Here is a 22590-nt window from a genome sequence, read left to right on the forward strand (position 1 = left end):
CAGAGGGTGGTCTATAGCAGGCGGCAACGGTGAGAGACTTGTTTTTAGAGAGGTGGATTTTTAAAAGTTCAAATTGTTTGGGAACAGACCTGGATAGTAAAACAGAACTCTGCAGGCAATCTTTGCAGTAGATTGCAACACCGCCCCCTTTGGCCGTTCTATCTTGTCTGAAAATCTTGTAGTTGGGGATGAAAATGTCAGAATTTTTGGTGGTCTTTCTAAGCCAGGATTCAGACACGGCTAAAACATCCGGGTTGGCAGAGTGTGCTAAAGCAGTGAACAAAACAAACTTAGGGAGGAGGCTTCTAATGTTAACATGCATGAAACCAAGGCTATTACGGTTACAGAAGTCATCAAAAGAGAGCGCCTGGGGAATAGGAGTGGAGCTAGGTACTGCAGGGCCTGGATTCACCTCTACATCACCAGAGGAACAGAGGAGGAGTAGGATAAGGGTACGGCTAAAAGCTATGAGAATTGGTCGTCTGGAACGTCTAGAACAGAGAGTAAAAGGACGTTTCTGGGGGCGATAAAATAGCTTCAAGGAATAATGTACAGACAAAGGTATGGTAGGATGTGAATACAGTGGAGGTAAACCTAGGTATTGAGTGATGATGAGAGAGATATTGTCTCTAGAAACATCATTGAAACCAGGTGATGTCATCGCATATGTGGGTGGTGGAACTGAAAGGTTGGATATAGTGAGCAGGGCTAGAGGCTCTACAGTGAAATAAGCCAATAAACACTAACCAGAACAGCAATGGACAAGGCATATTTACATTAAGGAGAGGCATGCTTAATCGAGTGATCAATAAGGGTCCAGTGAGTAGAGGTTGGTTGGGGTCACGGCGATCCAGACAGCTGGCCGGGTAGATGGCTATCGGTAGCAAGATAGCATAGGATGGATTTCTATTTTTAGACACCTCGTGCGTTTCCGTCGGTAGATTAGTGGGGTTCCGTGTGGTAGAGGGGATCAATCCAATTGGCAAAATAGATATAGTGACCCAAGAAAAAAAAAATGGTCCGATATACTTATTCAGATAGCAGCCGATAAGACAGCTAACGATTAGCGGGCCCCAGATGAGCGTTCAGGTAACGTCGCGACGGAGGTGCCAGTTGGATAACTCCCTCGGGCAGATAACGTCGGCAGTCAGTCTTGAAGGCCCGGTGGGGCTCCGTATCTGCAGCAAAAAAATAAATAAAAAATAATAAAATTAAAATAAAAACGGGTCCGGATAGGTGACTGTAGCCCAGGAATGGCTGATGGAACTCCTCAGCTGGCTAGCTCCGGAATTATTTAAGTTTGCTCCGGGATCGACGTAAGCCAATAGTCACACGGTTTGCAGCTAGCTAGCTGCGAAATCAAGGTGCAAATGTGAGAGAAAAAAAAGGCCCGGTATGCTCCGGTCCGAGTCGCGATGCACAAAGGTGCCGGTAGATTATCGAGCTAAAGGAATAGCTGATGACCACAAAACGTGGGCAGCTGAAACACCAACGCTAGCCAGCAAACCGGCTAACTTCTGGGCAGCTTCAGATTAGCTTCTGGCTAGCTTTCGGCTAGCTTCTGGTTAGCTTTCTGGCTAGCTTCTGATTAGCCCCTGGCTAGCTTCTGATTAGCCCCTGGCTAGCTTCCACTGTGGATTTTCAGATTTGAGGTAAATAATACTTTTTTTTGTAATTGGTGAGGCGGGTTGCAGGAAAGCTTTTGCAGGAAAGCTTTTGTAGTTGAGTTCTTGGATAATAAAATATATAAAAGATATGCGAAGAAAGGTGTAAATATATATATACAGTGGGGAGAACAAGTATTTGATACACTGCCGATTTTGCAGGTTTTCCTACTTACAAAGCATGTAGAGGTCTGTAATTTTTATCATAGGTACACTTCAACTGTGAGAGACGGAATCTAAAACAAAAATCCAGAAAATCACATTGTATGATTTTTACGTAATTAATTTGCATTTTATTGCATGACATAAGTATTTGATACATCAGAAAAGCAGAACTTAATATTTGGTACAGAAACCTTTGTTTGCAATTACAGAGATCATACGTTTCCTGTAGTTCTTGACCAGGTTTGCACACACTGCAGCAGGGATTTTGGCCCACTCCTCCATACAGACCTTCTCCAGACCCTTCAGGTTTCAGGGCTGTCGCTGGGCAATATGGACTTTCAGCTCCCTCCAAAGATTTTCTATTGGGTTCAGGTCTGGAGACTGGCTAGGCCACTCCAGGACCTTGAGATGCTTCTTACGGAGCCACTCCTTAGTTGCCCTGGCTGTGTGTTTCGGGTCGTTGTCATGCTGGAAGACCCAGCCACGACCCATCTTCAATGCTCTTACTGAGGGAAGGAGGTTGTTGGTCAAGATCTCGCGATACATGGCCCCATCCATCCTCCCCTCAATACGGTGCAGTCGTCCTGTCCCCTTTGCAGAAAAGCATCCCCAAAGAATGATGTTTCCACCTCCATGCTTCACGGTTGGGATGGTGTTCTTGGGGTTGTACTCATCCTTCTTCTTCCTCCAAACACGGCGAGTGGAGTTTAGACCAAAAAGCTCTATTTTTGTCTCATCAGACCACATGACCTTCTCCCATTCCTCCTCTGGATCATCCAGATGGTCATTGGCAAACTTCAGACGGGCCTGGACATGCGCTGGCTTGAGCAGGGGGACCTTGTGTGCGCTGCAGGATTTGAATCCATGACGGCGTAGTGTGTTACTAATGGTTTTCTTTGAGACTGTGGTCCCAGCTCTCTTCAGGTCATTGACCAGGTCCTGCCGTGTAGTTCTGGGCTGATCCCTCACCTTCCTCATGATCATTGATGCCCCACGAGGTGAGATCTTGCATGGAGCCCCAGGCCGAGGGTGATTGACCGTCATCTTGAACTTCTTCCATTTTCTAATAATTGCGCCAACAGTTGTTGCTTTCTCACCAAGCTGTTTCTATTGTCCTGTAGCCCATCCCAGCCTTGTGCAGGTCTACAATTTTATCCCTGATGTCCTTACACAGCTCTCTGGTCTTGGTCATTGTGGAGAGGTTGGAGTCTGTTTGATTGAGTGTGTGGACAGGTGTCTTTTATACAGGTAACGAGTTCAAACAGGTGCAGTTAATACAGGTAATGAGTGGAGAACAGGAGGGCTTCTCAAAGAAAAACTAACAGGTCTGTGAGAGCCGGAATTCTTACTGGTTGGTAGGTGATCAAATACTTATGTCATGCAATAAAATGCAAATTAATTACTTACAAATAATACAATGTGATTTCCTGGATTTTTGTTTTAGATTCCGTCTCTCACAGTTGAAGTGTACCTATGATAAAAATTACAGACCTCTACATGCTTTGTAAGTAGGAAAACCTGCAAAATCGGCAGTGTATCAAATACTTGTTCTCCCCACTGTATATACAGGACACGACAATACGAGGACAGAAATGACGTCTGAACTGCTAAGCCATCTTGGAACAATTAACTTGAGCATGGTTAGACTTGAGCATTCGTATTAAGCAAACACATCATAATGGTTCTTCTGGAACCTTCTCTGCTGTTATACAGTTGACTCATAGATAAAGTAGTGAATGGTTGTGTCCCAAATGGCACCCTTTTTCCTAGATACTGTAGGGCACTACTTTTGACCAGAGCCTTGGGGTGCCATTTGGGACACGTGTGTGTGTGTGAGTCCTAGCTAACTGCCCTCTCTGTTCTCCCACAGGGGGGCACTACGTCAGACTAGTCAGGCTGTGCCGCTGGGGCAAGTACCACTGAGACAGAGGGAGGACATCGCTCCTTCCACCAGCAAGCTGAAGAAGGCTGGTTGAGGCTGACAAACCCACAGACAACACACACACATTCAAATCAAATCAAATCAAATCAAATTCTCACACGACACACACACACACACAAGTAAAAATGATCTCACACACATGTGGCCCGCAGCAGAAATTGAGCAGTTCACACTGGACAATTATCAAGCAATATCAACTTTAGACGCTAATCCCTGACAATTTGAGGAGAGAAAAAGTGTCTGGGTGGATAGCGAGCAGTGTCACTATAGGCTTTAAGAGATTATTCATTATAATCCTCAAAGTGAAGGATAACAAGTGGCCCAGACTCCTGTGACCTCCCATCCCACCACCACCTCCTTGTCCTGATCCTCCTCCTCCACCTCCTCCACCACCTCCTCCTCCTCCACCACCTCCTCCACCTCCTCCTCCTCCACCACCCCCTCCTCCTCCACCATCTCCTCCTCCACCTCCATCTCCTCCTCCACCACCTCCTCCGCCTTCTCTAACCTCTTCTAATCTCTGAGGTGTGAAACGTTCTTTATTCCCCCCAGCTGGTTCAATCTATACAGACACACACAGACTGACTGGATGACCATCTGGACCTATGGAAGTCAACATGAAGACAACATAAACCCACCAGCAGAGAGGCCTTGAAGACTGACTCTCCTGGATACTGACTGAGTTGCCAGATGCTACTCTGGATGGGGCTGGAGGCTGTAGGCTGTTAGGCTAGCTAGGCCATGCTGCTCCCTGTGCCTTCCTCCTCTCCCATGCTGTTTCCCTGGAAACCTATAGGCTGCAAACATCATCATAGTCATCTTCATCGCTCATCAATGCCACAGGAAGTACGGTGGCTTGGAGGGAACTGACTGAACCTCTGAACTACTACGGACAGAGTGGACCGGAACTGTCATCACACACACACACATACGCGCGCAGACACACTGACTTGTCACACACACACACACACACACACGAACAGCCCCTTCAGCTGTGGAACAGACAGAAGAAGACAGAAGGCAAAGAGAGACTCAGCACTGAGAGGGTAAGTTAAACAGGTTTCTCAAACATCATCTTTAGAGATTTGAGGTTCAACATGTTGCTCTGAAATTTCTAAAAACATAACCTGCCATATAATTTCTCTATATTCTACTGAGAAATACAGATCGTTTGTGTCATTTCAAAAAATGTTTTGAAATGCTTAGAGCGATGCCTCAGAGAAAACAGCAGTGATTGAGGTAGTAAGAATAGGATCCAAATTAAACGACAGAAATGAAAACAAACTCACTAGGGAGGAGAGGAGAGGGCGATTGGAGGAGGAGAGAGCTGGGATCTGATTGATCCAATCTGATTGATCCAATCTAAGTGTGAAGGAATGGAGTGAGTGAGTGAATAAACAAAAGGCTGAGGAGTTGAACAGATGAAATGGAGATGGAGAGAGAGGGGGTGGAGAGAGATGGAGAGAGTGAGAGAGAGGGGGGAGGGTGGAGAGTGAGAGAGAGGGGGGGGTGGAGAGAGAGGGAGAGAGAGGGGAGAGAGTGAGAGAGTGAGGGGGGGTGGAGAGAGATGGAGAGAGAGGGGAGAGAGTGAGATAGAGAGGGGGGTGGAGAGAGATGGAGAGAGAGGGGAGAGAGTGAGAGAGAGGTGGGGGGGTGGAGAAAGAGGTATGGCAGAAATACAGTGGTGCAAAAAAGTATTTAGTCAGACACCAATTGTGCAAGTTCTCCCACTTAAAAAGATGAGAGAGGCCTGTAATTTTCATCATAGGTACACTTCAACTATGACAGACAAAATGAGAAAAGAAAATCCAGAAAATCACATTGTAGGATTTTTTATGAATTTATTTGCAAATTATGGTGGAAAATAAGTATTTGGTCAATAACAAAAGTTTATCTCAATACTTTGTTATATACCCATTGTTGGCAATGACAGAGGTCAAACGTTTTCTGTAAGTCTTCACAAGGTTTTCACACACTGTTGCTGGTATTTTGGCCCATTCCTCCATGCAGATCTCCTCTAGAGCAGTGATGTTTTGGGGCTGTTGCTGGGCAACACGGACTTTCAACTCCCTCCAAAGATTTTCTATGGGGTTGAGATCTGGAGACTGGCTAGGCCACTCCAGGACCTTGAAATGCTTCTTACGAAGCCACTCCTTTGTTGCCCGGGCGGTGTGTTTGGGATCATTGTCATGCTGAAAGACCCAGCCACGTTTCATCTTCAATGCCCTTGCTGATGGTAGGCTTTGTTACCTTGGTCCCAGCTCTCTGCAGGTCATTCACTAGGTCCCCCCATGTGGTTCTGGGATTTTTGCATCATTTTGTGATCATTTTGACCCCACGGGGAGAGATCTTGCGTGGAGCCCCAGATCGAGGGAGATTATCAGTGGTCTTGTATGTCTTCCATTTCCTAATAATTGCTCCCACAGTTGATTTCTTCAAACCAAGCTGCTTACCTATTGCAGATTCAGTCTTCCCAGCCTGGTGCAGGTCTACAATTTTGTTTCTGGTGTCCTTTGACAGCTCTTTGGTCTTGGCCATAGTGAAGTTTGGAGTGTGACTGTTTGAGGTTGTGGACAGGTGTCTTTTATACGGATAACAAGTTCAAACAGGTGCCATTAATACAGGTAACGAGTGGAGGACAGAGGAGCCTCTTAAAGAGCCAGCAAAGTTACAGGTCTGTGAGAGCCAGAAATCTTGCTTGTTTGTAGGTGACCAAATACTTATTTTCCACCATAATTTGCAAATAAATTCATTAAAAATCCTACAATGTGATTTTCTGGATTTTTTCTTCTCATTTTGTCTGTCATAGTTGAAGTGTACCTATGATGAAAATTACAGGCCTCTCTCATCTTTTTAAGTGGGAGAACTTGCACAATTGGTGGCTGACTAAATACTTTTTTGCCCCACTGTAACTACATGGCCAGTTATGTACATAAACCCAAGAGTGAGGAAGAGTTGATATGAAAGATTGAGTGAAGGTAGAGAGATGAGCTCAGGAAGAGAGATGAGCTCAGGAAGAGAGATGCTCAGATAGAAAGATGAGCTCAGGAAGAGAGATGCTCAGATAGAAAGATGAGCTCAGGAAGAGAGATGCTCAGATAGAAAGATGAGCTCAGGAAGAGAGATGCTCAGATAGAGAGATGAGCTCAGGAAGAGAGATGAGCTCAGGAAGAGAGATGCTCAGATAGAGAGATGAGCTCAGGAAGAGAGATGCTCAGATAGAGAGATGAGCTCAGGAAGAGAGATGCTCAGATAGAGAGATGAGCTCAGGAAGAGAGATGCTCAGATAGAGAGATGAGCTCAGGAAGAGAGATGCTCAGATAGAGAGATGAGCTCAGGAAGAGAGATGCTCAGATAGAGAGATGAGCTCAGGAAGAGAGATGCTCAGATAGAGAGATGAGCTCAGGAAGAGAGATGCTCAGATAGAGAGATGAGCTCAGGAAGAGAGATGCTCAGATAGAGAGATGAGCTCAGGAAGAGAGATGCTCAGATAGAGAGATGAGCTCAGGAAGAGAGATGCTCAGATAGAGAGATGAGCTCAGGAAGAGAGATGCTCAGATAGAAAGATGAGCTCAGGAAGAGAGATGCTCAGATAGAAAGATGAGCTCAGGAAGAGAGAAGGCTCAGGGAAAAGAGAAGGAAGAACGAAAAATGTAAAATCATTGAGAGGAAATGTGTAAAGGCGAGTCTGGCGCCTCGACACACACCTCATCCCAAAGGTATGATTATGAAAGGAACCAGGTGGGTGTCGCAGAAAGCTACATGCTATTTGATATTCATAGTGGGGACTCGCCCCCCCCAAAAATATCCTCCACCTTGACACTCTGCCTTATGTTCCTCTCTCTCACTCACTCTCTCACTCTTTCTATCTGTCCCTGTTGGGTGAACGCTGGCATAGGCAGTCCTTAGAAGTCAGCTGTTTTGGGCTAAAAATAGATCCACTCTGAAACACATCAAGATCCAGTCTTTATTCAGGATAGAACTTTATCCATCATTATCATAATCCAGCCAAAACTCCTCCACAAGGCCCTGAGACTGGACGTCCTTATGAAGACATCACCAGATACACAGCAGTACTACATCATGGTTAATGACGGTCCTTTTAAAACCAATTGACTCAATGCTGACTCTTTATCTCACAACCCATTGCCAGAGTCAGGCTCATCTCCTTCTCTCGGTCTGTCCATCTCTCCTTTTCTCCTTCTGCCTCTTTCTCTCCCTTTCTCTCCCCCTCCCTCTCATTGTTGCCATCTCTTGTTTGCTTTGCAAGTATTTTGACTGGAGCCGAGGGGCAATTTTGCATGTTGTCCTGAGAGTGAGAACGCGCACACACACACAATTGAACAAAAGGAAAATCTTGCCTGCAGAGCATTTGTTTGTCAAATGTTCTGTCAAATCATGTCTCCAGGACGGGACAACACATGTCCAAGTCTGAAACCCCTAGAATATACTGCACTGTACACAATAATGTATCATCACATTTCTTGGTGTCATATAAATAGTATACTTTAAAACTCCACTGACATTCCTTTTTGTAAATCTGAATTGTAAATTGATGGCGCTCTCAAAGATTCAACACCAAAAGACAAGCAGAGGAATGTATAAATGTAAAAAAAAAATTTTTTTTAATGGATATGTTAAACACGAACTTCAATATTTATTGGGAATTCCGAAGATTTTCACTGAATAATTTATACCACATATGGAGAACAATAACCGCAGACACACAGACACACAAACACACACTGAGAGACAGCATGCATAATACAGTACATCTCAGTTTTTGGTGAGTGAATGTTTGTGGTTTTTCCAAATCCCAAGTCACAGTTACGTTGCCTCTCAGACTTCAATAACGAACTACAGACGGTATGTGAATCAATTGTGGATTTATTCAAATTTATCCAAGGGGGGGTCATTTCTGATGGGGGTTACCAACAGTGCATTTAGAGAAAGATGTTTTACAGAATATCAACATCACCGATATTACCTAGTCTAATCTGATTCTAATTCTCCCAACCCCCCCTAATGTTTCTCTCTCATCATTAGAATTAAATTCTTCAAAGTCTAAACTGTTGTTGGGGGGGGGGGGGGTGTTCTAATCTGACATATGGATTTTTTTAGAAGGTCATACTATGGATCATTTAGCTATTTGACTTGGAATTTTAGGACCCCTCAAGGTATCAAAAAATATATGCAAAAATAATTTTATAAAATATTGAGTTTGGCCTTTACTACTATAGCCAAGAGAAATGTATTGAATAACAACACATTCATAATGGCAAAAAGTGCCTGTCCTATATCTAGGAAATATAAGAAAGCTCAGGATTTGTTTTACACATATTTAGACCCTTTTTGGGTAGGCACAAAACTACCGGTAGCAGACAAGTTCCGTGACACTTGTGGAGATCGTAAAGCAAAACGGATATCATCATCGTGTTCGTGAGAGTCTCCCCTTTCAACAGAGTGGTCATAATAGTTTGTCAAACCGTTCAGACCGATCGGGATGTCTCATGGTCTGACAAACACCGCTCTAGCTCTGACACCTTTCACCGCAGATGCGGAAGTGCAATATCGGCGGATGCGGTAGATTGAGACACATGCAATGCAAAAAAACAGATATCTCTTGCTTAAACTGACAGATTTTGATCGGAATTGTATTATGTTACTTAGATTGACACACCGGTGTGTCAAAGGACTCTAGGGGGTAAAAAAAATCTAAAATCCTTTCACTCATTTTCTCTCTCCAGTTCTTCTCGTTAAACTTTCTCCAATCTCTTTGTGTTCCTCTCACACTCTTCACTTCCCCTCAATGTCTGTCCCTCGCCCACTCTCCCTCTCCAATTGTCCTTTCTCTTCTGTTTGGTAGGAGTGACCCATATTCAGGGCCGGTTTATGGGCGGGCCAGACCCCTTACCTCCTTGCCCGTCCAAATAAAATATTGAAATATTATTTATTTGACCGAGATGCCCGCCGACAGACAGACGCTTCAATCTCAGTCAAAGCATCTGAGCGAAACCCCTCTGTCTCAGTATGTGTAGACCATGTATCTGATGTATGTCATGTCATACTATATCTGTCCAGAAAGCATCAGATACATGGCCTACATGTAGAGGGGCACGGCTTCGCTCGCTCGGATGCTTTCTCCGGTGATATACAGTAGTTTTAGCAGAGGGGAAGAGGTGAAGCGAGAGGGCTCACTCTCGCCAAAAGCTGTCCAGCATAAACCCAATGCGTTTCTATGGGAATAATATGCAGACATAAGCTTGTTGCCTGCCTTCCCGTCTTTGCGACAAAGACTCCAATTGTTAGGGCGGAGACATGAGCATCTCGTCATTATACAGATCTTTGGTTTCAGCCTCTTTGGAATTGGAAAGGAAAGTTGGCAGGTATAGAGTACACTGTTAGGATGCCGGATTGGCCTAAAGTAAATTGATGTTTCGCCAAAATTATATAATTACTCCTTTCTAAATGAAATCATTCAAAATACTCCACCAGGGAGCACGACTTAGCCACAGAGGATCATTAGCTTCTATTTAAAAAAAAGCTGTGGATTGTTTCAAATCAGACGTGTGGGAAGCCTGTCATTTGGGTACTGCGCGTGGCTGATTGAGTTGCTGCTGTCAGTGAAAAGCATCTAAAATATGTGTGAAAATGTGTCTTGAGTATAATTGAAAATGTTACATCAAGAAGAAGGGGAGGGGGGTGTGGTGAAGATATGGTGCGTTCCCATTTGGCAATGTCTTATTTCTGATTGTTTTAACTCACCACGTACACCACAAATTTTTTCATCGCCTCACACAAGTCAACAAAGTCAGTTTTTTTAACATCCATTGCGAATGATAGTTCCTGTCACGTTCCTGACCTATTTATGTTAGTTTTTGTGTGTTAGTTGGTCAGGACGTGAGGTTGGGTGGGCATTCTATGTTATCTGTTTCTATGTTGGTTTCGGTTTGCCTGGTATGGCTCTTGATTAGAGGCAGGTGGTTTGCGTTTGCCTCTAATTAAGAGTCATATTTAGGTAGGGCATTCTCACTGTTTGTTTGTGGGTGATTGTCTCCTGTGTCGTGTCGATGTATGTACCATACGGGACTGTTTGGCTGTTCGTTTTCGTTTCGATGTCGTCTGTTTCCTGTCCGTGAGTTTACGTGTAGTTATGTAAGTTTATGTTCAGGTTTCGTCAACGTCGTTTTCTTGTTTTGTAAATTTGAAAGTGTTTTGTGTTTCGTGTTGCCATCGTTGTATTTATAATAAAGATGGCTTATTTCCCTGAAGTTGCATTTTGGTCTGATGATCCTTCTCTCCTCACCTCGTCCGAGGATGAGGAGAGCGACAGCCCTTACAGAATCACCCACCAACACGCTAAGACCAAGCGGCAAGGGAAAACGAAACGGAGTAGGGGACAGGAGAGAAAGGAGCAATGGACATGGGACGATGTTTTGGATGGAAAGGGTGTCTACACATGGGAGGAGATCCTAGCTGGTAGAGATCGCCTCCCATGGGAACAGCTGGAGGCACTGAGGAGAGCGGAGGCTACCGGAGAGAGGAACCGGAGCTATGAGGGAACGCGTCTGGCACGGAAGCCAAAAAAGCCCGTGAGTAATTCCCAAAAATTTCTTGGGGGGGGGGCTAGGAGATAGTGGGCCAAGGGCAGGTAGGAGACCTGCGCCCACTTCCCAGGCTTACAGTGGAGAGCGGGAGTACGGGCAGGCGCCGTGTTACGCAGTAGAGCGCACGGTGTCTCCTGTACGAGTGCATAGCCCAGTGCGGGTTATTCCACCTCCCCGCACTGGTAGGGCTAGATTGGGTATTGAGCCAGGTGTCATGAGGCCGGCTCAACGCGTCTGGTCTCCAGTGCGTCTCCTCGGGCCGGCATACATGGCACCTGCCTTACGCATGGTTTCCCCGGTTCGCCTACATAGCCCGGTGCGGGTTATTCCACCTCCCCGCACTGGTCGGGCAACCGGGGGTATTCAACCAGGTAAGGTTGGGCAAGCTCAATGCTCAAGAGTGCCAGTACGCCTCCACGGTCCGGTATTTCCGGCGCCACCTCCCCGCCCCAGCCTAGTACCTACAGTGCCTACATTACGCACTAGGCTACCAGTGCATTTCCAGAGCCCTGTTCCTCCTCCACGCACTCTCCCTATAGTGCGTGTATCCAGTTCAGTGCCTCCAGTTCCGGCCCCACGCACTAAGCCACCTGTGCGTCTCCTAAGTCCTGTACACACTGTCACTTCTCCCCGTACTAGTCCTGAGGTGCGTGCCCTCAGCCAGGTGCCACCAGTGCCGGTACCACGCACCAGGTATAGAGTACGCTTTGAGAGTTCAGTGTGCCCTGTCCCTGCTCCACGCACTAGTAGGAAGGTGCTTATCATTAGCCCGGTGCCTCCAGTTCCGGCACCACGCACCAGGTCTACAGTGCGCCGTATCCGGCCAGAGCCATCCGTCTCCCCAGCGCCATCTGAGCCATCCGTCTCCCCAGCGCCATCTGAGCCATCCGTCTCCCCAGCGCCATCTGAGCCATCCGTCTCCCCAGCGCCATCTGAGCCATCCGTCTCCCCAGCGCCATCTGAGCCATCCGTCTCCCCAGCGCCATCTGAGCCATCCGTCTCCCCAGCGCCATCTGAGCCATCCGTCTGCCAGGAGCCTGCAAAGCCGCCCGTCTGCCATGAGCCTGCAAAGCCGCCCGTCTGCCATGAGCCTGCAAAGCCGCCCGCCAGACAGGAGCCGCTAGAGCCGTCAGCCAGACAGGAGCCGCTAGAGCCGCCCGCCAGACTGGATCTGCCAGAGCCGCCAACCAGACAGGATCTGCCAGAGCCGCCAACCAGACAGGATCTGCCAGAGCCGCCAACCAGACAGGATCTGCCAGAGCCGCCAACCAGACAGGATCTGCCAGAGCCGCCAACCAGACAGGATCTGCCAGAGCCGCCAACCAGACAGGATCTGCCAGAGCCGCCAACCAGACAGGATCTGCCAGAGCCGCCAACCAGACAGGATCTGCCAGAGCCGCCAGAGAGCCATGAGCAGCCAGAGCCGTCAGAGAGCCATGAGCAGCCAGAGCCGTCAGAGAGCCATGAGCAGCCAGAGCCGTCAGAGAGCCATGAGCAGCCAGAGCCGTCAGTGAGCCATGAGCAGCCAGAGCCGTCAGAGCGCCATGAGCGTCGAGAGCCGTCAGCCTGCCATGAGCGTCGAGAGCCGTCAGCCTGCCATGAGCGTCGAGAGCCGTCAGCCTGCCATGAGCGTCGAGAGCCGTCAGCCTGCCATGAGCGTCGAGAGCCGTCAGCCTGCCATGAGCGTCGAGAGCCGTCAGCCAGCCATGAGCATCGAGATTCGTCAGTCAGCCATGAGCTGTCCTTCAGCCTGAAAAGGCTGGATACCCAGAACTGCCCATCAGTCCAGAGCTGTCTCTCTGTCCGGAGCTGCCTTTCAGTCCGGAGTTGCCCCTCTATCCTAATCTCCCTCTCTATCTTCATCTATTTCTATAGTCTTATCTATCCCTCTTTCTTGATTTATCTCTCTGTCCCGGTGTTGTCATTATTAGATGTGTTATTAAGAGGATTTTGTGGGGGAAGAAAGAGGGTGGACATGCTTGGAGGGAGGAGGCTAGGATGGATTATGGTGGGGTGGGAACCGCGCCCCGAGCCTGAACCACCACCGTGGTTAGATGCCCACCCAGACCCTCCCCTAGACTTTGTGCTGGTGCGTCCGGAGTTCGCACCTTGTGGGGGGGGTACTGTCACGTTCCTGACCTATTTATGTTAGTTTTTGTGTGTTAGTTGGTCAGGACGTGAGGTTGGGTGGGCATTCTATGTTATCTGTTTCTATGTTGGTTTCGGTTTGCCTGGTATGGCTCTTGATTAGAGGCAGGTGGTTTGCGTTTGCCTCTAATTAAGAGTCATATTTAGGTAGGGCATTCTCACTGTTTGTTTGTGGGTGATTGTCTCCTGTGTCGTGTCGATGTATGTACCATACGGGACTGTTTGGCTGTTCGTTTTCGTTTCGATGTCGTCTGTTTCCTGTCCGTGAGTTTACGTGTAGTTATGTAAGTTTATGTTCAGGTTTCGTCAACGTCGTTTTCTTGTTTTGTAAATTTGAAAGTGTTTTGTGTTTCGTGTTGCCATCGTATTTATAATAAAGATGGCTTATTTCCCTGAAGCTGCATTTTGGTCTGATGATCCTTCTCTCCTCACCTCGTCCGAGGATGAGGAGAGCGACAGCCCTTACAGTTCCTCAGTATTTGAAAAACCTTTCCAACACTCTCGACCTCAATAATCACCAATCCTCAGAGTGAAAGAGCAAAATATAATGATCTGATGATCACATATACCCAGTGGAAACGTCATAAAAAAACAGCTCACTGGCGCAGGAAACTTTGAGGGCCCGGAATAGGCTAGTTGATACAATGTTGCAAGTTCGTTAGCAACAGCTTAGGGCCGAACCCTGTGATGATTTTATACATGTTGAACTTCCCTGGAAATAGCTCAAGTTAAGACAGACAGAAAGGAGCAGGCTGTCACGCCCTGACCTTAGAGAGCCTTTTTATTTCTCTATTTGGTTAGGTCAGGGTGTGATTTGGGTGTGAATTCTAGTTTCTTTGTTGGCCGGGTATGGTTCCCAATCAGAGGTAGCTGTCTATCGTTGTCTCTGATTGAGAATCATACTTAGGCAGCCTTTTTCCCACCTGTGTTTGTGGGTAATTATTTATTTTCTGTGTGTTTGTGTGCGCCATGGTTGCGTCACGTTCGGTTTCTGTTTACCTGTTTTTATGTGAAGGTTTGACTTTATTAAAGATGTGGAATTACACGCTGCGCCTCGGCTCATTTATGACAGGGAGTTTGAAGACAGTGAACGTGACACAGGCGGAGAAGAGAGATTAATATGATTGAAAGCACCAACATTTTCATTTGCATATTTTTTTTTTTTTATTTGTCGGCTTTAGGTCTATGCATTTGGAAAGTATTCAGATGCCTTGACTTTTTACACATTTTGTTACGTTGAAGCCTTATTCTAAAATGGATTAAATAATTTTTTCCCTCATCAATCTACACACAATACCCCATAATGACAAAGCAAAGACAGTTTTCAGAAATTTTTGCAAATGTATTAAAAATAAAAAAAACAGACTCTCAGACCATGAGAAACCAGATATTCTGGTCTGATAAAACCAAGATTTAACTCTTTGGCCTGAATGCCAAGCGTCACATCTGGAGGAAACCTGGCACCATCACTACGGTGAAGCATGGTGGTGGCAGTATCATGCTGTGGAGATCGGTTTAGGCGGCAGGGACTGGGAGACTAGCCAGGATCGAGGGAAAGACGAATGGCGCAAAGTACATAGAGACCCTTGATGAAAACCTGCTCCAGAGCACTCAGAACCTCAGACTAGGGCGAAGGTTTACCTTCCAACAGGACAACGACCCTAAGCACACAGCCAAGACAACGCAGGAGTGGCTTCGGCACAACTGTCTGAATGTCCTTGAGTGGCCCAGCGCAAGCCCAGGCTTGAACCAAATCGAACATCTCTGGAGAGACCTGAAAATAGCTCCCCATCCAACCTGACAGAGCTTGAGAGGATCTGCAGAGAAGAATGGGAGAAACTCCCCAAATACAGGTGTGCCAAGCGTCATACCTAAGAAGACTCGAGGCTGTAATCGCTGCCAAAGGTGCTTCAACAAAGTACTGAGTAAAGGGTCTGAATACTTATGTATACTGTTGAAGTCGGAAGTTTACAGTACATAGACTTAGGTTGGAGTCATTAAAACTCGTTTTTCAACCACTCCACAAATTTCTTGTTAACAAACTATAGTTCTGGCAAGTCGGTTAGGACATCTACTTTGTGCATGACACAGGTAATTTTTCCAACAATTGTTTACAGACAGATTATTTCACTTATAATTCACTGTCTCACAAATCCAGTGGATCAGAAGTTTACATACACTAAGTTGACTGTGCCTTTAAACAGCTTGGAAAATTCCAGAAAACGATGGCATGGCTTTAGAAGCTTCTGATAGGCTAATTGACATCATTTGAGTCAATTGGAGGTGTACCTGTGGATGTATTTGAGGCCTACCTTCAAACTCAGTAGCTCTTTGCTTGACATCTTGGGAAAATCAAAAGAAATCAGCCAAGACCTCATAAAAAATTGTAGACCTCCACAAGTCTGGTTCATCCTTGGGAGCAATTTCCAAACGCCTGAAGGTACTACGTGCATCTGTACAAACAATTGTACGCAAGTATGAACACCATGGGACCACGCAGCCGTCATACCACTCAGGAAGGAGACGCCTTCTGTCTCCTAGAGATGAACGTACTTTGGTGCGAAAAGTGCAACTCAATCCCAGAACAACAGCAAAGGACCTTGTGAAGATGCTGGAGGAAACAGGTACAAAAGTATCTATATCCACAGTAAAACGAGTCCTATATGGACATAACCTGAATGGCCGCTCAGCAAGGAAGAAGCCACTGCTCCAAAACCGCCATAAAAAAGCCAGACTACGGTTTGCAACTGCACATGGGGACAAAGATCGTACTTTTTGGAGAAATGTCCTCTGGTCTGATGAAACAAAATAGAACTGTTTGGCCATAATGACCATCGTTATGTTTGGAGGAAAAAGGGGGAGTCTTGCAAGCCAAAGAACACTATCCCAACCATGAAGCACAGGGGTGGCAGCATCATGTTGTGGGGGTGCTTTGCTGCAGGAGGGACTGGTGCACTTCACAAAATAGATGGCATCATGAGGAAAGACAATTATGTGGATATATTGAAGCAACATCTCAAGACATCAGTCAGGAAGTTAAAGCTTGGTCGCAAATGGGTCTTCCAAATGGACAATGACCCCAAGTATACTTCCAAAGTTGTGGAAAAATGGCTTAAGGACAACAAGGTATTGGAGTGGCCATCACAAAGCCCTGACCTCAATTCTATAGAAAAGTTGTGGGCAGAACTGAAAAAGCGTGTGCATGCAAGGAGGCCTACAAACCTGATTCAGTTACACCATCTCTGTCAGGAGGAATGGGAAAATATTCACCCAACTTATTGTGGGAAGCTTGTGGAAGGCTACCCGAAACGTTGACCCAACAATTTTAAGTCAATGATACCAAATACTAATTGAGTGTATGTAAACTTCTGACCCACTGGGAATGTGATGAAATAAATAAAAGCTGAAATATATCATTCATATATCTCTCTACTATTATTCTGACATTTCCCATTCTTAAAATAAAGAGGTGATCCTAACTGACCTTAGACAGGGAATTTTTACTAGGATTAAATGTCAGGAATTGTGAAAAACTGAGTTTAAATGTATCTGGCTAAGGTGTATGTAAACTTCCGACTTCAACTGTATGTGATAAACATTCTTTTATTTTTTTTATTTTTTCATTTTTAGCAAACATTTCTAAAAAACCTTTTTTGCTTTGTCATTATGGGGTATTGTGCCTACATTGATGAGGGAAAAAAAACATTTAAACTATTTTAGAATAAGGCTGTAACGTAACGAAAGGGGTCTGAATACTTTCCGAATGTACTATATTTCACTTAGTTGATGGTGGAAGTGATAGGCCTACTGCTGCATTGGCCTATAGGCTATCTCTGAGTTCTATGCTCGCCACAGTGTATCAATGTGTCCATATGGCAGGGGCTAGTGCTCTCGCCATAGTCAAATTTTAACTTTTAGATTTGTATCATTTTACTTCAGATTTTTATGATTGACCATGTGACATTGATTTTGAGAAACAAAACACTTTATTATTGAAATGAAACTGTTAAACTATGTGCATATATAAATATTCATAACTGGCACGCAGGTAGGTAGAAATGCTAGGATATATTGTAAACTTCCCCAAACTTGAAACTCATGAGCTGCCTATGGTCTTCACTATTACACCAATTTAAAAAATGCATGTAAGTGCACAGATAGGAGGTCCAAAAATGGTCCCGCCTCTGGAAATCAAATGCCCGTCCAACAGATTCGTTCTGGCGCCGGGTCTGCCCATATTATCCTGACAGCTTCACTTAAGTTGGGCCCAGCGACTATTCATACACTATCTCAAGGACTTTCATTGTTCAATAACTTGTCCAAAAAACATCACATCAGTAAAACTTGAAGAGGAAAACACATTTACACAACATAATAATTTGAAGGACATTGGAATAGAAATGACCTGTAACTCTCATTCTTTCTCTTTCCTGAAGTACAAGGACTTTCGAAACTCATGAACTCTCTCCCTCTCTGTCTCTCTCTCTCTCTCTCTCTCAAACAGAGGCCGGGACTATGGCTGCCGAGAGTCTGGTAGAGCTCCGTGATTGGCTCTTCCTGCTCCTCCTGTGCCTGACTCTACTGGCCGAGATGCTGGAGTTGGCGGCGGCAGCAGTTGCCATGGAGGAGGGCGAGGAAGACTTCCTGTGCCCGTCGGTGTGCCGGTGTGACGAAGGCTTCGTCTACTGTAACGACCGGAGCCTGAGCATGATCCCTCCTCTACCGTTAACGGCTACCATTCTCTACCTACAGAGCAACCGGTTGGCCAACTCCGGCCTGCCGCCATCGTTAGAGCGCAGCAGTAGCATCCGTGTGGTCTACCTTTACGCCAACCAACTAGACGAGTTTCCTTTACACCTGCCGCCGTCGCTACGGGAACTACACCTGCAGGACAACAACATTCGGACGTTGCCGCGCATGACGTTGGCCAGGTTACCATTACTAGAGAGGCTACACCTGGACGACAACTCCATCTCCACGGTGAGCATCCAGGAGCGGGCCTTCTCCGGCACGCCGCGGCTGAGGTTACTCTTCCTCTCCCGGAACCACCTGTCCAGCATCCCAGCCGGCCTCCCGGCTTCTTTAGAGGAGCTGAGATTAGACGACAACCGCATCAACACCATCCCCACCCACGCCTTCCGGGGCCTGGCCTCACTGAGACGCCTGGTCCTGGACGGGAATCTCCTGGCCAACACCCGCATCGCCGACGATACCTTCTCCCGCCTGGCCAACCTCACGGAGCTGTCGCTGGTCCGCAACGCCCTGCAGGCCCCGCCCATCAACCTTCCCAGCACACACTTGCTAAAGCTGCACCTGCAGGACAACGGGCTGATCCACATGCCCCGGGGGACCCTGGACGGGATGAGGAGGCTGCAGAGGCTGGACCTGTCAGGTAACCAGCCGGGGGTGGAATCTGGAGGGGTGGGAGGTAGTAGGGGGAAACGCAATGGAACAGAGTTCCCAAAGCGAAATAATTTCCATAGCTAAAATCCTAAGATTTTACATTGCTGAGTTTCTGCAGTGTAGACTAATAGGCAGCCTGTATATTGCAGAGTAACTGTAGTGAACTACTCCATTTCCATCCCTGCAGGGAACAACCTGACCACTCTGCCCCGGGGGCTGCTGAGGGACACGGACGGCCTGGAGCTGTTGCTGCTCCGGGGGAACCCCTGGTACTGTGGCTGCAACCTGCTCTGGCTCCACGCCTGGCTGTATGGCCGCGGGGCAGCGGTGACGGTACGGGGCCTGACCTGCCACGGGCCGGAGGTGGTTCGAGGCCAGGCCCTCAGGGACCTCTCTGGGCTCATGGACCAGTGTGAAGGCCCACCAGGAGGGGTGAACACTGTCTCTAGTACTACCACCACCTCCCCCCCCAGCCAGGGCTCTATGTTTACCCTCAGGGCCATGCGGCCAGGCCTGGTGATGCCGTTACCACCGGGAGGAGGAGAGGCGGGGGGGCACGCCTCACACGACGCTCTAGAACTCACGGTGAAGCCCCTGTCTGCGGACAGCGTGCAGGTGACGTGGCTGTGCCCACGGCCAGCGCCCTCCTTCAGGCTATCGTGGCTGAGGCTGGGCAGCAGCGCCGCTCTGGGTTCCATCACAGAGACGCTGGTCCCCGGAGAGAGACAGCAGTACCTACTGACCCAGCTCACGCCACGATCACACTACCTCGTCTGCCTGCTCCCCCTGCGCTCCACCTCCTCCCACTCTGGAGGGTCACAGAGAGGACAGCAGCAGGAAAAGGACACAACAGACCAGACCCCCGTCTGCGCTCAGATAGAGACGGGGGAGGCTCTGCGCCCCGAGGGGGGAGACGGGGGTGAGGACTCAGACACAGAGATGGCAGCCCTCCCCCTGGCCGAGATCATCGGCGGAGCCACGGCCCTGGTCTCCCTCATACTCATCTTCGGCATCTTCTGCTGGTACAGCCAGCGCGCCGGGTATGTCTCCGGGGAAACAGACTCCTATGGGGTCCGAGGACAGCGCGGGGTCGGAATGGGGAAGCCATACGATGACTACGTGGAGTCGGGCACTAAGAAGGACACCTCCATCCTGGAGATCAGGAGCCCCGGCTTGGCCATGACGCCCATGACGACCCATCAGCCACTGCAACCCAAAGGAGGGGAAGATGTGACCTACGTGCACACCATCTTCCCCTCATCGCACGGTAACGGCACCTACCGGAGCAACCAGAGTCACAACGGCATCATCACCCAACTGGGTCACACGGCGGGCTACGGGACCAACCGGGGTTACCGGGAGCAAGGGATGATCCCGGATATAGACTACACCTACACGTGATGACATCATCTAAGACACACTTCTCCCACCCCCACCGGTTGGACGCTGTTCTAAGGATACGGTTCTAGCAGGCGGTTGGTTGGTTGGTCTCCTTGGTTCCAAAGTATCCTCTGTGCCTCCTCAGTTCTGCTCTGAATCTTATTGGTCTGTTACTTAGCTGACTGGCTTGGGCTGCTGTGTCCCCTAAGGGCAACCACACGTACATGTTAGCTAGGTGACAGAAGTGCCAGTCAAGTCGTACCATGCTGGGTATTGACCTACGATAATGTTTCAGTGCTTCTCATGTTTAAACGTTTTGAGGTCTTTACAGCTACTGCACTCTTCCTTCTATTCCATAAAACACTGTTAGTTGTCTGAGGTGGATGTTTAGGCCTAGGCAGACGATATAGGCAAATATATACCAGAAAGAAGCACTTGTGTAGATGACTATACTACTAAATACTTCTGTTTACACTGTGTAGACACACAGGTAAGGGTTTGATGGAACTAGTCATAACAACTTACAAACAACAACTCATCATCACTGACTGACAAAACACATATTATGTTCCTATCTTAGAGAGAGAGAAATAGAGAGAGGGAGACAGAGAGATATAGAGAGAGATCTATATAGAGAGAACTAGATATATATATATAGAGAGAGAGGGAAATAGAGAGAGATATATATAGAGAGAGAGGGAAATAGAGAGATAGAAATAGAGAGAGATATATATAGAGAGAGGAAGGGAAATAGAGAGAGAGAGAAATAGAGAGAGAGAGATAGAAATAGAGAAATATATATACAGTATATATTGAGGGAGAGAAATAGAGAGAGGGAGAAATAGAGAGAGAGAAAAACAGAGAGAGAGAGAGAGAAATATATATAAAGAGGGAGAGAAATAGAGAAAGAAAGATTGGGAGATAGAGTGAGAAATACAGAGAGAGAGAAATAGAGGGAGAGAAATAGAGAGAGAGAGAGAGAAATATATATAAAGAGGGAGAGAAATAGAGAAAGAAAGATTGGGAGATAGAGTGAGACAGAGAGAGAGAGAGAGAGAGAGAGAGAGAGAGAGAGAGAGAGAGAGAGAGAGAGAGAGAGAGAGAGAGAGAGAGAGAGAGAGAGAGAGAGAGAGAGAGAGAGAGAGAGAGAGAGAGAGAGAGAGAGAGAGAGAGAGAGAGAGAGAGAGAGAGAGAGAGAGAGAGAGAGAGAGGGACAGACAGACAGACAGACAGACAGACAGACAGACAGACAGACAGACAGACAGACAGACAGAGGGGGGGAGAAGGAAGAGAAAAGAGGTTAAGAGAGAGACAGAATAATTGAGGAAGAGAGGGAGAGAGGAGATAGGGAGAGAAGGTGGAGAGTGAAGAGGGAGAGCAAAGAGAGAACTAACGGCAGAGGGAAACGGTGAAAAGGGTAGGAATATATGAAAGGATAGAGTATTTTGCTTATCGCATGTCATCACAATATGAAAAGCAAAGGCATGTTAACTGGACTAGAAATGTCTCCAATCAAATTACGTAAATCAACCCAAAGTAAAAGGCATTTTCTATTGGTCTATTGGTTGCTATCAGGAAAGATGTAGAAAAATACCTGCGTTTACAGTGATGTACCCATTCACCCCACAGACATCTGAACACAGCGAGCTGTAATAACTACCATTATATGGAGCTATTATACTATCTGATAACTCCCCATTATATAGCTCCGTAGTATCTCTATGTACATCATAGACAGACAGTCAGGTCACAGGTAGGGGGCAGAGAGTTCTGTAGAAATCAGGGATCAACCAAACTGCAGCACTGTGCATCTCTGCACTCTAATCACACACACACACACACACACACACACACACACACACACACACACACACACACACACACACACACACACACACACACACACACACACACACACACACACACACACACACACACACACGTCTCCAGACCATGTAGACTACACACACACACACACACACACACACACACACACACACACACACACACACACACACACACACACACACACACACACACACACACACACACACACACACACACACACACAGGACCCATCGCGAGAAACAAGGCTTAGACGAGAATCTCTGTCAATCTATGTATATTATAACAATGGTCTTGCCTCTTGATCACAACTTAATCATAATGGAGAGTAGAATAAAGGGAGTGATGGGAAAAGGAGGGAGAGAAGGAAAAGAGAAAGAGATTGTTAGAGTGAGTTATGTATAGACTATAGGTTTTAATAAACCATGATGAACTT

General features: G+C 46.9%; 1 protein-coding gene across 2 annotated transcripts in view; it reads left to right on the forward strand.

The window, feature by feature from the left end:
* Positions 1 to 21433, forward strand: part of LOC139581626 (leucine-rich repeat transmembrane protein FLRT1-like) — a 48049-nt gene extending 26616 nt beyond the window's left edge. For both annotated transcript variants that reach the window (XM_071411585.1, XM_071411586.1), the window contains exons 2-4: positions 3700 to 4817; positions 18031 to 18918; positions 19117 to 21433. In XM_071411585.1, the coding sequence (XP_071267686.1) occupies positions 18042 to 18918; positions 19117 to 20330 (2091 nt within the window). In that variant the 5' untranslated portion in view covers positions 3700 to 4817; positions 18031 to 18041 and the 3' untranslated portion in view covers positions 20331 to 21433. The remainder of the gene's footprint in view (positions 1 to 3699; positions 4818 to 18030; positions 18919 to 19116) is intronic.
* Positions 21434 to 22590: the final 1157 nt, after the last annotated feature.

The sequence above is a fragment of the Salvelinus alpinus genome, chromosome 7, assembly GCF_045679555.1.
Source record: "Salvelinus alpinus chromosome 7, SLU_Salpinus.1, whole genome shotgun sequence".
In the NCBI taxonomy this organism is placed as follows: domain Eukaryota; kingdom Metazoa; phylum Chordata; class Actinopteri; order Salmoniformes; family Salmonidae; genus Salvelinus; species Salvelinus alpinus.